At 44.1% G+C, this 17,626-nt stretch overlaps 1 protein-coding gene across 44 annotated transcripts in view; it reads right to left on the bottom strand.

The window, feature by feature from the left end:
* ELAVL2 (ELAV like RNA binding protein 2) overlaps positions 1–17,234 on the bottom strand; it is a 307,766-nt gene extending 290,532 nt beyond the window's left edge. For 11 of the 44 annotated variants that reach the window (XM_081498303.1, XM_081498345.1, XM_081498380.1 and 8 more), the window contains exon 1: positions 12,462–12,717. Coding sequence is in view for 9 of the 44 variants with exons in the window: in XM_081498275.1 (XP_081354401.1) it covers positions 10,818–10,871 (54 nt within the window). In the remaining 35 variants the exon portion in view is untranslated. The other 33 variants (XM_081498243.1, XM_081498249.1, XM_081498256.1 and 30 more) reach the window with 17 other exon arrangements.
* Between the last annotated feature and the right edge of the window lie 392 nt (positions 17,235–17,626).

Genomic DNA, 17,626 nt, shown 5'->3' with positions numbered 1-17,626 from the left:
CTTTACACAATAACAAACAGGAAATAATCATAGGGAATGGGGAAGAGAAAGAAGTGTCTGTCACAATAAAGAATTCATAAGATAAAGTTCCATAAAGATCCTTAGGGAAACTCAATATAAAATGCCCAAGACCTGATGACAAGTCCCCTGGCCTCTTTATGTTTTTTAGATTCTCAGAGAACTGGGGAACAGTAGACCACTTTCATTCAAAATCTTTGGTAGTGAAGGCCAACTTTAAAAAAAACTTAGAAATTAAGAAATAGGGGGTATCTAAAGTAGGCAGTATTCAAGTCAAAGCTGAGGGCTGTGGTGTCCTCTACAATTAAATGATTTTACAAAAAGCTATTCAGCTTTGAATTCTCAATACCTATCTTAACTTCTGCTTCATCTTGTGATGTCCTAAATATGGCTAAACAGTACGAAGCACCCTTGGCGGGATTCCACTGACTGCTATGCTGTACTTTTCGCTGTGTGCATAGTCTGTTAGGCCAATTTTACACCAGAGACACTTGCTTGAAATATGTAGAGACAGTTTTAATTTTTTTTTTTTTTAGATTTCCAACAGCTTCACAGAGCACAAGGATAATATTTACAAGCTTGAAAAAGTTAAAATATACATAAGGATAAGAAACCAAGAAGCTTCTCTATTCTCCAATACTGTGGATTGAAAGATATATCACTAAACTTCCCAGCTGTGAGAGAAATAAAAATCACTACATTAAGTGAACATATTTATGAGATTCAAAAACATGTAAAAATTGTACATCAAGGATTTGAGGAAATACGGCATTAGCTAAAACAATATTGTTTGCTAAAATTTCTTCAATGTGATTAAAATTTTAATAATTCATGGTTTACCTACAGATGCAAATAAAACTTTCTCAACTGATAGCATGTTTTAGGTATTGTATTATCTCAATTCCAAACTTTGAATTCAAGTGAATTAAACAAAAACTTTCTGAATTTCTACTACAAACAAGTAGCACACTAGGTGCAAGAGATAATAAACAAGACAGATGTCCCCTTTCTAGGGAAAAACAAAAAGATTATCTTGAATCTGTATTCTTCTCCATCCACCCTCCCTCCAATTGGATTTTCTAACAGTTAATTTGGAGAATCAAGATAAATCAGTAACAATCTTTACTAGGTAGATATTTTCTTGATTCAGGTTTATACATCATACATCCTATGGTGTACCTGACCTGCAACCTTCTCTAAGAACAAAGACAGCTGCATTTCTAAAACCCCACCAGATTTGGAACATATTAGTCTCAGAAACCTAACAACTTTAAGGAACATCCCTTACAGATTCTCTTCTACAAGAAGTCAGGGTTATGGGGAATGACAACTATACCAAGAATACAGCACACAGTATCACCATTTTTTTTTCTTGATTTTAACAGAATCCTGAAAGTCTGAAAAAGACAGTGTGTCTCCTCGCTTACAGATCCATACTTCATATGGTTCCAAAAAGTACTCCTGCAAGTTAAGACTGCTAGCTGGCATCAAGACAACAGCCTGTGATGAAATTCTCCTGGAAGATACCTGGTCACAGACCTAAATTAATGCAAGGTCAGAATCCTGGCCCTGGGGAAACAGGTGTGGGTATTCCGCTGGGAGTGCTACAGAGACCAGAGTGAAGCTTTTTAAACAAAAATCTGTTATGACAGCCCTACCACTGAGGAGCCAAACGATAAGGCCTAAAGATGATATACAGTTGTTGAGGTGCCTCCTGGATCTGTCTCTGTCCTCAGCCATCTTAAACTATAACCAACAGAACCACCAGAAGTACAAAGCACATCATTCTGGAGTCCAGGGTAATAGGTCGTGAACTAGGTAGGGGTCACAGGCTTTCATCCCCACTCGGCAGGATGAATCGGACAAACCACCTGACCTCTGAGCTTCGTTTCCTTCACCTATAAACCCATTATATCCCAGGGAACTCTGGTAAGGTCCTCGAAGGACAGAAACTCTAGGTGTCATCACTGTTCCTAGAGGAAATGCTTGTCTCCTGGCTCCATCACTGTGCACAGTACACCACCTTCAATTACTGATTCCACCTGTCTTTCTATCCTAATAACCAGGACTTACAGCAGCCAAAAACAGGCAGCTTCTTGCTGCCCCATCACCCAATACAACACCAACTTAACTGTCCACTACAAAATTTCTTACACTCACTGCACTCTTACAAGGCAGTAATTGTGAACTTACTGTTAGAAGTTGTATGAAAGTTATACTGACATCTTCACTTTTCCTCTCTGGATCACAAACTGTTGTTCACCATGAAATCAAACCTTGCCCCCTACTGTCCAAACAATACAGGTAGCTTAGCCAAATCTTTTTTAAAAAGTCCAAGAAATAAGAATACTTATTTCCGAAGAGCCAGTTCCACCTGAAGGAACGAGCCTCTCCAGCAAAACAAGGAGATGACAGCATACAGTCTGTCCAGTCACCTTTCAGAAATACGAAAAATAATGCAAATGCCATTAATAGAGAAAAGTAACAGGCAGAGCTGAGAATACCAAGAAAGCTAACTCAGCAGCCTTCAGGACACCTGCTCTTGGGAGACGTGATCTCAGCATGAGGAAGACTCAAAGAGAAGGTAGAGATCAGTGTTCTAAAAAGCATCCCAGGTTCTGGCCTGTCACTCACTCACTGCTACTGCAACTACACTAACAGGGAAGGAGTCAAAGAAGCCTTATCATCCTTACGACTTTTTCCTACGTGTTTTGAAAAATAAATGTTATACACGGAGGAAGCTCCTGACACAACATGTTAGCAAGAGAATAAAAGTATGGGGGAAAAACTAGGGGGGCTTCAAGTGTTTCCACACACACACACGTATGTGGGATCCAGGCTTGTTGGACAACAGCAGAATTAAGACAGTCGCAGTGGCGTCTCTCTTCCGCCACAACTTACACTTGGCAGGTTCTGCACTGCACAGACATTCTTTACCTGTGGCTGGACTCCTGGCAAACCAGGAAGTAATTATTCATACCACAAAAGACAGACCCAAAAGGAACAACAATGACATGGGAGGGGAAGAGGACAGACTGAAGAGGAGGAAAGACACAAAAAGTAAATACAATATGCATGCAAAACAACGGAGAGCAAGAAAACCACACACCCTCTCCCCAAAACAATATGCAGTATCCTGGCCATGTCCTTAATACCCAGACTATAGAGGTATGTCCCTTTTCTCAAGTCCTCAAAAGACTATTAAAGTTGGAGGGAGAGGCCTGTGACATCTTTTAAGTTATTCTTCTCTCCCTCATCTTCTTAAGCAGACAGACCAAGAAATGAAGACAGGGATACTTTACAAATTCCTCTAAAGCTCTCTCCGTACCTAGGCACTCAGGATTGATGTGTGATGAAACGTTAAGTATTACACAAACTTCCTGGCTTCCGAACATAGTTCCAATACGAAAAGACTTGAAGACATTTCTTAAGATCCTTTAACAAAACTGGAAGAAAAAACGTCAGATGAATTAGAAAAAGTATTGTCTCCAAGGTAGACTAGCCCACCGGCCCACCAAAACCAAAGCTTTTCTAATAGCATAGCAGAAGCTCCATGACAATGATTCTCAACCTTTATGAAGGTAAAACACAACTAAAAAAAAAAAATTTCTCAATTCCCCCAACAAGAAAGACACCCTGGAAGCCCTCCACCAGACACTCCAGGGCATGTCAAAATAAGCAATATATGCAATCTAAAAGGATAATATAATCATGGAAGATGACACCAAGAAGATACTCTTGGTATCAAGAGTTGCTTTTAAGTGCCTCTGAAAAATAAGTTCAGAATAGACCTACAGTATCTTTTAAACTATATACAGAGTTAATTAAAAATTAGTTGTTTTTTCAACTTAGGCACACACTTTTACTCACACTTCAAGTTATCAAAAAGAAAATATGGCTGGGCTAAAGACTGCACCAATTTTTAAAACTGCCAGCATTAAGCTCCTATTATTCTGAAGGGTTTTGCAAAGAAGTTCAATACAGAATTCCTCGTTATGCCTGGCCCAGCTCAAGAGACTGTCAGGAGAGTAGGGCTTTATAGGCATTGTTCTGTCCTCAGAAGCTACATTAATGCTGGCTTGATAAAATAGATCTTCATATCTGTGTGCCAGGCTGAACAAAAAGTTAACTAGAAATATAAGTGCTTAAAGTCACCAAAAGGAAAGCTCTACACTGACATTTTCTACCTATTTAGCATTCATCTATATTCATTTCACTGGACATTAACACACACCAAAGTTGCTCTCTGCTATTTAAATTATGCTATTATGCTCTGGAGTAGATTAATAATATCCACCTTCCTTATTGTAAAATAAAATTACAGCATTGGTCCAAACATGACATGTGGAGCCTCTTTCTACTTCTGCTGGCGCATCAACTTGCTCTACTGCACACGTGGGAGAAAGCTTTGCAGAGCTGCCTTGCCGTTTCTAGAGAGGAGAAAAGGCTGAAGACTAAAAAAAAGGGGGGGAGGCGGAAAGAGGAGAGAAAAACAGCACATATAAACCTCACACCTGGTAACCTCTCGTATCAGCTCTTCACAGGATTCTGAGGGGAGAATGTCTTTTCTAAGCTGACACCATCAGCATTAAGATCAGCAGATGGGCCACGGGCCTCTTTTAAACAGTTCGTAACATCCTATTAGTTTTCACAACACCAAGCAACTTCTGCTGACCTGGAAGCATCTGAACAAATATAAGCAGGCAACAGGCAGGAAGAAATTTTTGCTCCCAAAGGGGCAGGTCTAAAATCCCAGAGTGGGAGGGGAGAAAAGGTAAGATAAACTGATGGAAGAACATCTTATAAAGGAAGGAGGAGGCATTAAGGAAAAGGAGGTCCAAGACAAGACTTCGCTACCTAAAATAAAGACTTCAAGATGTATATTTGTAAGGAACAATCTAACATAATTCAAATATTACTTGCAAACACAAAGAAAATCAAAAGAACTAAAGTCTTTAGAACTACTGCCTTTGCCTAGATATTTGAATAAACTTTTTAATTCCCATGACTTTAGGAATTGTAGCATTAGACTTACAGGCTCAAATACCCATAAAGGCCAGACAGCAATTTACTCTGAAGTGAAATAAACCACATTCCACATAAAGTTAACGGATATGCAGTTAACGGATATGGGCTCCATGTTGCTCCATCTTCACACATTTCCGAGACAACACAACTAGGGCTCTAGATCTCTCTTTGATATTTCCCAAAGCCTAAACCAACAACTCACTCCTTTTCTAATAACATAATTTAGGCCAAATAAAAGCTCCAGAATATGTAACCCATGGGCCACCATTTGGAATTGGGCTGAATTCACTTGTCTGTTAATACTCATTTCTCCCTTTTTGTTTTGTAATAGCAATTGTCTTGGTCACAGAAGGTAGTCTTCAGTGAGTAAAATGCAACAAAATGTTTAAGAGCCAATGCGAAAGCGCAAGCCAAATAAGAAAAGAAAAGGACAAGTGAGTAGGTTATGCCTGACCCAGAACTGCCAGGCTAGAAGTAGAGCGGGCACGGGGCTCAGAAGCACGCACAGGTGACTAAGGGCCGGCACAGAGGTGTCACAGAGGAGAAGAAGGCTGTGGGTGGTTCAAGTTCTCTGCAGAAACAAAGGCAAGGAGAGGATAAAAGCCTAAAGCACTGGTGTCCTGGTATTTGGGGAAAGTCCATGAGTCATTCACAGTCATAGGCCAGAAAGGACCCAAAGGGTTTTAACAAAATAAGCCAGGCACCAGTAAGTAGCACCTAGGGGAGACAAAGTGGTGTTGAGTGAACTCATACAGAAATAGGCCTCACCTTGGAAGAGATTATAGAAACTTGCTCATTCTATAATAAACTTTGTATATTTAAAATATTCTAGATAGCTCTGCAATAAAGGTGGGTGATCCTCACGTCACTAGAAGTACCTCCAGCAGAGCAGCAGCAACAGAGAAATAAAAAAAGCTCACTTCTGAAAAGCAGCTCAGAGGAAATTCAAGATCAAGTACCATCAGTTCCACGAATATTTTCCCCACCTTACCCAATTTAGTGAATCTCTTTTCAAACACGCTGTGATTTATTTGCTTTGAGACATACTTCTTTTATTTCTGATATACACAAATGATGCCTAAAGGATAAAAAAGTGTTAAACATCCTTTAAAAACTGAACAGGTGAGCAATTTCCAATAACTTACTTGACAGGGCATTCATCAGTGACTTTTCACTCGGGGTGTGAGAGGGTATTAAAACAAACACGGAAAAAAATATTATTTCTGTGTAAATTTCATTTTTTTTTGATGTATAGAAATAGATCCTTGGTAAGAGATTAAAATTCAAATCAAGAAAATATGGACTGATTATTTTAATGTAAATGCTTAAATTTTAGATTTTGATTTCTCATTGAAAAAAACATGGAAAATTTAAATTGAGACATTTATATTCCTGGAATGTCAGCTGGCTAAATTCTCATAATTTCACATGTAATCTCTTAACTTTATTTATATTTTCAAGAAAAAAATACATTTTAAACTTCCCGTCCAAATTCCATTGATATATTTATATCTATTTCCATATTGAAATGTTCAAAGACATAATTCTTCCAAAAACCTCCCTACAGTCTGGGAATTTTCTCTTTCTCCATGGCAGAAATATACATTATATGACAGCATGCTACAAGGATGGTATGTTCTAAAAACAATGGTTCATAAAACACACTGAAAGTCAAATATATAAAATTCATCTATGAGGTCCACCTATTACCACCTTTCCAATTCAGGAAACATTGTCATTCCACTGCAGGAAACGTTATACTCTAATATGCTCATCTTCACGCCATCACAGAGATGTGGAGGGTGAGGTTTTATACTCAAAGGTTAAGAAACCAAGGACACAGGTAACTGAGTCAAAATCAGACAACGGAAACTTCAAAATTCCAGCCTCGTATTTTCCACCTAGCTCTGCTAAATGAAGAATTTCAACTGAAGTGACAAAACCTACTCAAGCAAGACAACTTAGTAGCTAAACTGGCAGCACTGTGCTCACAAGACCACCTTACAAGTATAATATTTGTTTACAAAATCAGAATGGATTTTAAAACAAACTGTGAGGAGACAAGGGAGCTCAGAGTCTGTCTTGGATGAAAGCTAAAGGCCCACACTGCTAACATGACGGCACGCAACGACAGAGCTGAGTGACCTCCTCCTGCACTCACCAGTGTAAGACAACTCCAATTTTCAAAGTCCTGTTTCCCAAATAGAACTTCAATAGTCTTTATTCCAGAGGGCAAGATGGCAAAAACTGTATGGAAATTTCTGTAGATGTGAACTTCTCCAGGGAAAGAAGGCCCACGGCTTTCTTCAGATTCTCCAAGAGTCTCAAAACTTCTCAATCTTAACAGGAAATTTCAATTTTACAGTGACTCCATGATAATAAAACACAGGAAAGCTGAGAATTCTGAAGCAACCACTGCCCACATTCTCCTAAAGAGATAAGTCAAACGGAGTACTGAGCTTGAAGTGAGTCTGACCACTGCTAACTAAAAGCAAAACAAAATAAAATGAAAATCCATCCTGAAAGAACAGTTAATCAGTCTGCTATTTATGAAAATAAAGATTTTTGTGATATTCCATTAACAGTCGTTAAAGCTGCTAAAATAATCTCCAGTAATCAACAGCCCACAACAACAAAAATTCTGGGGAAAAAGAAACATTAGTCACGTAGAATATAAATTTCCTTTTTATGAGATAGACTCCTTATTTAAGTCCAGGAAAAAGGATGGTATAAATCTACCACTATTAGAGAAAGAAAAAACATACAAATACCTCAAGCTAATAGTCTGAAACTTAACTGATGCTACAACAAAACCTTAATGATTTAAAAAAAAAAAAAAAACCTAACATTTTACTATAACCGTCTCAGGATAAATAAAATCTATTGAGAAAAAGCATTCGTTTTTTTTTTTCCAAATAATTTCTAAAAGCAGGAAAGAGGGTCTTGACTGTCAAAACTTATTTGCTACTCCTTTTCAGTCAGAAACTGATATAATGAAATCAGAAATAAAGACAAATACTAGGAAAGTGCAAGTTTATTAAAAAGAAAAAAACCCACAATTACTTGCAATTAATAAGGCAACATCCAAACTAGTTCGATTTCAACCCCATACCACCTATTCCTATGACCTTCTCCGTTATTTTACTTATTCCACTCATTGCCAAAGCACCTATCTTCTTCTGCATAAAGGCTGCTTACAAGGAAAACCCTTATCTGTCATCACACAAAACGACTGAGCTACCCTGTAAAGGGAAATATACAGCTAAGAATATTAGTGAAATTGATGTATTCAAAACCTAACCCAAAGCACTGAGAAAATAAATAACATCTTTACCAAAACAGGTATTTTTACGCAGACTAATCTCTGGAAACTTTGCATTTGTATTAGCTGGTATTAGGGCTATGAGATGCACCTAGCACACTGTCACAGAGGAGTCGCCTTTTGTTTTGTTTTATACGATGGATTACTAACAAGGCTGCTGATATAGAAAGTCATCTTTCCTTAGGGGAAAAAAAAAAATTCTCCTGTGACCTTACTAAAATTAAAGTCATGATATACATGATGAATGCTAAAAGCCAAATCTGTTCATTTCTTGTTAGTGAAAATTTTCTCACATATACCATAAAACCCCTGTAAGATTTTACTCTACACTAATTCCTATTTTTAGTTTAGACTTCAAGTTACCGGTTCTACTTAAACCATAAAAAAGCATATCTTTTAATACAAAAAAGCCTTAAAACAAATTACTGCCTTTAAGCTTAAGTGCCTTCTGTTTCGACTTAGCACTTGAAATCAAAAAAAAAATCAACAAGCATTGCAAACCAACCAGTATCTAGAATCAAATAAATAGATGATAAATGTTCTTTTCAAATTAGAAACAAAACAATGGATTTGGCATCAGAGTACACAATACGTGGGTTCCGGAAGTAACCAGAACCAGTGAAGACTTCCACATCTGTAAAATGAAACTGGCCAAAGTAAACATTCTATGCATCTAATGTCCTCCACAGAGTTAATTCACGAGTTGGGTGTGGCATCACCAGTGCATAAAGCCTTGGATTTCCAACACTTCTATAACACAGTATTGGCACAAAGCAGCAAAGCTGGCAGCTAAATATTAACAATTGAGACAGCCCCTAAGTAGGACAAGCACCATACTCTTTGGGACCCAAAACAAAATGAAAGTACTGGTCCCCTTGTTCAAAATTAAGAATTTCAAGGGGCAGGTGTTATGGTCATGGGCCCATTCAGCGGCCCTCCCTCCAACCAACTACCAAAGCTAAAGAAAATAACATCATCATCAACACTTTGATGTGGTAGCTTACTATGATTATTGGCCTGTTCGGCTGCTTTTCCAGAGAATCAGAAACAGCTAGGGTAGGTTTTCCACAGGGTAGCACACCATCCAGGCCCCACACCACCTCTATATAATTCCCCCCACACCATCAAGAAAATTAACCCGGCCAGGCTAAATACTGTGGATCTCCAACCTTCCTTACTTCCAAGCAAACATGACCAGCGAGAAAGGTGGCAATAAGAATGTGATAATGTGGTAGATTCAATAAGATTTCGAGTAAGAGGAAAAGAACCGACCCTACCAGGCAGCCCAAACCATCAAAGAGGTAAGGGAAAAGTCAGTCCTGAGAAGATGCTGTTTTAGAGTATTTAGGCCTTCGCTGACAAAGAACATGAAAGAGTATTTTGCCACTGTAGTGCTCTTGCACCATGCTTAGGCCTAAAAGGCATCACACTTTTTAGAAAGATTTCTCGCCAATCAAATAAAGAGAAAAGGTTGATCCTAGCCTAGAAGCTGGGGTATTCTGGATGGCTCTGTTGTGTCCTTCAAGAGAACTTGGACCTTCCTTCTAGAAGAGAAAAAGACGTTTGAGGAGGTAAAGCAGTATTTTTTAACAATCACATTAAAAGGAAAAGCACAGAAAGCTAGAATGGCTGAAAGGGGCAACAAGCATTCAGCCAAGAACATCTGTCATACACGAAGAACCAAAAGCTGGATTAAGAAATGAGGAAGCAGAAATGCCACTTAGAGCACTGTTCTCCAATAACCGGCTGGGAGCTGGGTCTTAACCTAAAAGCGCCCAACCAGACAGAAGGATCTTGCTTCTCTGGTGAAGAAACATTAACCAGAACCAACCAACCAAAAAACCAAAACCAAAAAAGGAACTCTAACTACTAATAATACATCCTGAGACTAGAAAAGGAAAACAAGGTTCGGTAGGAAATAATAGGCCTGGTGGACACTGACCAGTTTGGGGTACTTGGTCTATTCTAGGAGAATATCCTAAAACTAAAATTCTCTTGAACCATGGGGAAAGAGTGTGTGCAGCTTAAACAGATGACCCGACATAATTTCTAAGAGTAAACAAGACACAGAGAAGGAAATACCTAAAAATGGGGAGAAAGGACACCGTAAACGCCTACGACTCGTCTTTGAAGAGAAAACAAAAAACTCTATTCCCCGAAAGGTGGCAGCACAAATTTACCCAAAAGGGCATTAAGGGCCCAGTTTTGAGCACATAAACACAAAAATGTTCTCTCAAAAAGGAAAAGTAGAGGAAGCATAGAAAATTAAATCTAATGTGTCCCTCCAAAATCTGATTTTCCAGAACCCTCTTGCCCCCTCATCGCTCTAGCTCCATTTCCAAGACAACTTTCTCTAAGTATATACCCCCCCAGCCCCCTAAACAGTGTTACATCAACATTCCTACAAACCTATTATTATAAGGAACAGCTCAAAAACAAACGCAGTAACCTTGCAGTTCCTCCAGCAAGTCCGTCTCGCATTTCTAGAACCAAAGGTCCACATGAGAAAGTAGATCCAGGAAACCTTTTCCGCCAGCTCACCAAAATGGAGACTCCAGATCAGCTTCCGCAAAACAGAGCGACCTTAGCACAAATGAAAAATTCAAACGACTCTGGGGGAAACGATTCTGGACAATGTTGTCTTCAAGGGCAACTGAACAGTATTTCAAACAAACAGATTTTACTTAAGGGGATGAGGAAATTACACCCCAACTGGTATTAGGAGTGTTCCTAAAAGGACTTATTTGCCGTAAATTCGGGACTAAGCTACATTTTTATGAACATAGAATTATTATGGGTAGGTCCACCGAAATATTAAGTTTTTAAAAGCTCTTTGTCCTTGCCGGACATATTTCGTTTGGCATTGTTAAAGGGCATCCTTTGGGAAGGAAAAAAGGAAGAGTAGAGAGCCGATAAGAAACCCGCCTCTCCTCACATTTTTAGAAAACGTAGAGAAAAGATAAAAAAAAATTTTATCATAAAGACGATCTTTTAAAATGCACACTATTTAAATGACCAACTGGACAACTACGACTCCGTGCTTGTGGCTCACATCTAGAGGCAGGGTTCTGCGCTCCAGCCCTCTAGGATAACAAGTCGGCTTTTAAGGAAACGCCGTGGAAGGCTGTTTGCTGGTCATTATCACGACCACTGGAGGAGCACCTGCTGGTGAACCGAGGCAGGTCCGCCCGAGACTCCACCGGTCTCACTAGGGCACGCTCACACGTCCGTGCCCCGGTGCGCAGCTGGCAGAGCAAGAGGCAGCTGCCGCCGCCGCCGCGAGCCAAAGCCGGGAGCTTGTCTCGCCCGGCCGCCCGGCCCGACCCGCGGTTCCCGCCCAGGGCACCGCTCGCGCGCAAACCCGGGTGCGTCCCCGAGCTGCGACCTCCCGCGGCTACCCGACCTCACCTGACGCGTAGCCAGGGAGGAGAGCGGCCCGAGGAGCCTCTCCGCTCTGCCCCGGGCGCCCACGGTCCCAAACCTCCGCACACTGCGCGACCGCGGCAAGTCTCGAGACGCCCCGAGAGCGCCGAGGGCCACGCGCGCTGGGGCGCCGGACCACGGGGCACACCATCTGATACCACCCGGCTGGGGTAGCCAGTGCACGCCACCTCCCACAAGGCGGAGGTGCCAGTCCACCACAGGAATCCTGCCCTTTTTCTAGAAAAGCCCCCTCCCCCACTTTCCCTCCAATACACTCACCTGCGTCTCGGCGCAGTGCTTCTCGCGCTACACGCGGCCGTACCCGGGCACGTCCACGCCCGTGCACGCTGCCGGGCGCGACTGGTCCCGCTCGGCTCCCGCCGCCCCCAACCAGCCCGTGTCCACACGAGGGGCGGTGCCACCTCCCGAGGCGCCCAATTCCCTCGACTCCCGCCGCCAGGGGCCGAGCTCTAGGAACTTCCCGTGCACCACCTCCGCCGCCCCCACCAGCGTTCCCGCCCTGAGCCCGGACGAGGGCTCCCGCCGAGGCGAGGCCGGACTCCGCAGCCCAGCGCCGCGGCGGCGCGCACCGCCCTCAGCCTCGGCGTCCGAGACCGACTCACGGCCCGGCGAGGCGTGCGCGCCCCCACCCCACGCCCCCTGCACTTGCCTGCTGCGACTCGGAGCTGCAGCTACTGCTCGCGCCTCCGGCCGTCACACAGCCGCGGAGGATTCGCTCCGGGCGGGCTCCGCGGAGAGGCGGTGGTGGCGGCGGCGGCGGCGTCCCCAGTTCTGACGGTGGCGGGAAGGCGGACTGGAACCCGGCAGAACCCACGCCCCACCCGCGCGCGCTGGCGACCGGCCTCCTCAACCGGCCGGCAGCTGCCTCAGTGACGCCCCGGCGCCGCGGTCCCGCCGTTTGTAGCGGGGCGGGGAGGAGGGGCTTGCTTGGAAGAGCGCCAGGAGGCGGGGCCGGCGGCGAGTTCGCGGCGCCGCGGCTGCTGCCGCCGGCGCGTGCCCTGCCCGGCCGCCCCGAGGGTCGGTGCCTGGGAGCAGACGTCTGACTGCGGCCGCTGCCGTCCTTCTCTCCCGGCTTCCGATTCCGAGCACGCTCCCTGACCAGGTTCCCCGGGCAGCGCAGAAAGCGTCGCGCACCCAGAAGCGTCAGATACCAGGTGCAACTTTGCAAACCCCGAGGCTCCGGAGGCTAACCGGCAACCAGAGTGATTCGCGCGAGGGGTACTTTGATATATTATGTGTATCAAGTATATATACATACATATACTCACATCTTGCAAGCAAAGCTAAAGGGCTTTTTCCCTACTTCACAGCGGAAGGTCCGGTCCCTCCGCGAAAAACTAAAGGCTTGCCGGCGCTGCCCTTCTCTGCCTTTCTAGATGGAATCTGATGTTCAAATAAGCCCCGAGTACCTGTGCGGGGTGCTGTTCTCTGCTTCAAACGCAAAAGTAGGAAATCCTGCACTCGACTATATAAGCGTCTGCCTCTCGCCGCATCCTTCCAACGCCACCCACCGAAGCCCCGAAATGGCCAACTCTTCACCGAGGGGGCGTCCCATCGCTGTATTTCCTTGGCCCGCCCCCACGCCCAGCTCAATCTCTTTCCTCAGGGAAAACCTGTGCCGGCCCTCAACCCCAAGGCTAGGAGTCAAAACCGCCTCCAAGCCACGCGGCGGAAGCACGTTTTTACACCTGCTCAGCCGTTTAATTACGAGAGCACCTGTCGTGTTTTTTTTTCTTTGCAAAAGCTTCCGTTTTAACCTTTCCCCCTAAAAAACTACATTTAAAAATATCACCTGTCAAACCTACCTGTAATCGCAAGAGGTAAGAGAAAGAAACTGAGCAGTGGGCGGCTGAGTCGCCGCAAGAACGTGACCGAGGTTACAGCTTCAAGGGCATGATGCGGGTTTGATGCAGCAAGGTCCGCTAAGGGCGGCCAACGCTCCCCGCCCCCACGCGACGGGCGGGGCTGGGGGTGAAGAGGGGAAAGACTCATCTAACCCAGGACGAGGGTAGGGGAGACAAAATTGCTCTCTTGGGCGAAGTTAAATCAGACATAGTAAAGCAGGGGGCTCAGCCATGATCGAAATGGAGACAGTCCATCCCTCAACTTGGGGGACCCGGAGGAGGGACACCAGAAAGAGCTAATTGATTCTATATCAGCATTTCTGTTGTCACTCCAGTTACGATTTGCAATTAAATGACCTTAATTGACTTTGTACGGGTTCCTGGGAAAATGGCTCAAAGCGCCTGCGTCTCTCTGACCTCCCTCTAAACAGTCAATTATAATACTCCCATCCCAGGCAGGCGGGATTGCTAAGAATGCCTGTTTCCAAACGTCAGGCAAAAATGGGCCTACCAAATTTGCCAATCCAAGCCTAAAACTCTTAGAATGCCTTACGACACCCTACTTCCTGAAACTGACTTCTTGAAGTTATGGGAGTCTTCTTTCTCAACAGAGTTCCCCAAGTCTTGCAAAGCGCTTCTACTTGGCTAACACTGCATTTTCGTGGGGAACTCCAGAATAGGTTAAGCTTTATAAAGTAGGCTTGCCAATCACTTGGTTAAAAGAGGGAAGGGGAATCCAGGAGTACCTGGTGTAGGACAGACTAAGCAATAACTAAGATAAATAGTTACTTTTTAATCCCCCAAAAGGTGATATTTAAACACTCCGCATTTTGCCTCTCTTTTTTCAGACTTATTTGTTCAGATTCTAATAAATCTTTCAGAGGTCCCATTTAAGAAGCCATTTTACCAAGGAAATTTTATGGGCCCCAGACTTCCTACCCTTCCATCCCCCAAACACACACACCTTTTCCTCTGACTTTTAGGAACTGATTTCCTGTTAGGGAAATAATTTCTTAGGTTATTAATATCCGCTGTTTACCCTCCCCCCATGTTAAGACTACATATTATAGATTGCACTGTAGGCCTAAGAAATAAATCACCTCCACTTCCCTCGCACTCTCAACATCCAGAGGATGGGTATAATAAATGTAGGAAAAGGCTGAAGGTTTAGAATCTTAACCAACAGGAGTGTTTGTACATGAGTAGGAGCGGGAAAAGAACCTGTTTGCGGAGAAAGTACAGCGACATCCATCCTGGCCCAGCGCTGTTAAGAGTAAATTCTAAATGGTTGACTATTTCTCTCACTCGGGCCACAATAAAGCCAGATCTGCAGTTGGTAATTATGAGAGAAAACACCCAGCCTCGACATCAGTTTCGCTAACCTATACTTGAAAATGGAAAACGGGGAATGTATCCAACCTCCAATTTCCCACAGTTGTATAGTTCTCATATTAATTCTTTACAAACGTGAAATAGGTGGGTACGTGGCAACGTGCTGGGCATAAATTAAGCAACAATGGCCACACGAAGTCCTGTTAGCTGCTGAGATCCCGTGGTAGGCACTGCCACCTTGCAATCCCCAACCCCCACTGCCCCAGAGATGGCAGAGTCGAGTCCAGAGGAGGCCGGCCGAGCGTTGGCTTTTCGAACCAGGTGGGTGGGTGGGGAGGAGAGCAAAGAGAAATTAACCCCAGCCGGCTTTGTATGTTTTCCCCATCCTCTCCCTCTCAAGCACCACACGGGCGCTCTCACGCACACATACTCACCCACACCCCCTCGTGCCAATAATTTAAACTTCTCTTAGGCAAAGCCAGCGACACCACCACTCCCTCCACCCTCCTCGCCCCAAGATCACCCTTCCAGCGCGAACATCCTCGCCCTTTCCCACCTCTACCCTGGGTTCTCTTTTTCGCAGTAGAAAGCCAGCTGGTTTCTTCTAAACCCTTAGAAATCACAAAAGTTAAAATGAAGCAAGAGTCTGCCCAGCGTCTCATCCCCAACCACCTTTCTTCAGGCGTCAATTTAACAATAGCTATTCGAGAAAACGGGTGGGGGGGGCAGCAAGGAAGGGGGTGAGTGAGGGCTGTGTAGCCGAGTTGGGTACTGAGGTGGCTGCGGAGCCTAGTCGGCTGCTAAGGGGTTCCCCCTCTCCCTGAAGGCGAAGTCAGCCGCGTAGGACCAAGGACAGGGCTTGGAATCCACTTCCCAGCGCCCAGCACAGTTCGGCTTCCATGCAGCCGCCCCTCCACAGACACAGCTCTAAGGATCTTATTTACGCTTTTCTGAACAAAGGGAATCTCATATCCGGTACAGGCTTAAGAATTCGGCCCTAAATTGGCTATCTTCTTTTAAAACAGAAGCACGATAATTGGCGACCGTGATTTAAGAGTCCGCATACCTCGCAATGATGAGTTTTGACAGCTTCTACCCACCCCAGCCCAGCCCAGCCCCAGCCCTCGGGCGGCATGTACTTTTTTTCAGTCAACTACAACTCACTGCCTGGTGCAGCATCTAAATTCCATCTGGCAATCCTATCTCCCCAGCACATGTTATCTGGTTAATGCAATTAAGTATGGGGTTTTCGCTGGTCTAATCTGCAAGTCCAGGCTTCTGATTTCCCTTAATGGTTCTAAAGCCTCTACGGTCCTTCGGTTGCTTCGCGAAAGTAGAGGCATGCATCCCCCCGCAAACCCAAGTTATCCCTCTCTTCCCACGAAATGAACTTCCAACCTCAATCCCGCAGCTCACTCAACATCTATACTCCCACTGTATCCCTGTTCTACACTGGCCACATTTACCACTTAAGTTTTTGCCATTGACATTTGCGAATATTCAATACGTCAAGCATGCGTCCACTGTCTTTTAGTCTAGCTCTCTAGAATTAAAAAGCAAAGCAGTAGCTTTGAAATGAGACAAACATGTGCAATTAACTTCTTATTCTGTATTCCGCTCACTTACAGGTTTTCTGGGTTTGCCAGCGCATCGCTGCAACTAATGATTAAAGAAACCAAACCGAAACTTACCTTTCTCCCTTAAGGTTTTTGTGTATGTGTGTTTTTAAAGTAACGGTGCAGTTCTCCCAATAAGGATGAGCAAGAAGCTGCTGGATAGTTCTCTTAAGACAGCACGAAACCTAAACTGTGCTCGGCTTAAAAGAAGCAAATAAAAAGAAACGCTTTCGACCCCAAAGTCCAACGCTAAAAGAAATGGCGAAAAAAAAAATATGAAAGGGGAGGGGAAACTTAAAAAAGAGAGTTTAAAAAGACGGAGAGACTACCCTCCTATTGCCTTTCAACTAAACAAAAAGGGGCAAGAAAACAAACGAAGGAACAAAGAAAGAGACGAAAGAACGTTTTTTCAAAAAGACGATGTCTTTCTCCTTGTTGCTTTTTAGTAGGTCGCTACAGGAGTAAGCTGCTGCATCTCTAACTGAGAACAGAAATAAGGGGGGAGGACGTCTTAAAAGGGAGGTGGACTGGACCACAGATTTATAGCACGGTATCACCAACCCCTTCTCTGCCTCCGCACTGCCGTGTGTGCAGCTGCTCTGCCAGGCTCCTATCCCAAGCAGCACGCGCGGAAGTATACGCTAGGTCGCTTCACAACGCAACTTGCTCATCTCCCTAGGATCCTCATTGGCCTAGACGGTTCTATTGAGTCAGCCCAAGCGAGGCCGCGCGATATGATTGGCTAGGTGCTTGTGTCACTCTCGAGAGCTCAATGGAGTCCCGTTTCAAGGTAAGTTGTGCGGAGAGGTACACACTTAACACTGGCGGCGAAGGGAAATGCAAGAAGCAAAAAGAGATGGGGAGAGAGCAACGTGGGAGGGTTGGAACTGTACTATCAGAGTTTGCGATATGGCACGACCTCCTTTCTTCTTAAATCTTTCTGCTTCGGAAAGACTCATTTCCTTTGCCATCACTGCCGCATCTGTGGCACGTTTCTTTATAACATTAAAACTCTGTCCGGT

Source organism: Giraffa tippelskirchi, chromosome 1 (assembly GCF_054371585.1).
Source record: "Giraffa tippelskirchi isolate mGirTip1 chromosome 1, T2T-mGirTip1v1.2.pri, whole genome shotgun sequence".
Lineage (NCBI taxonomy): Eukaryota > Metazoa > Chordata > Mammalia > Artiodactyla > Giraffidae > Giraffa > Giraffa tippelskirchi.
The sequence above is the reverse complement of the archived record's forward strand: the minus strand, read 5'-3'. Positions and strand labels throughout refer to the sequence as shown.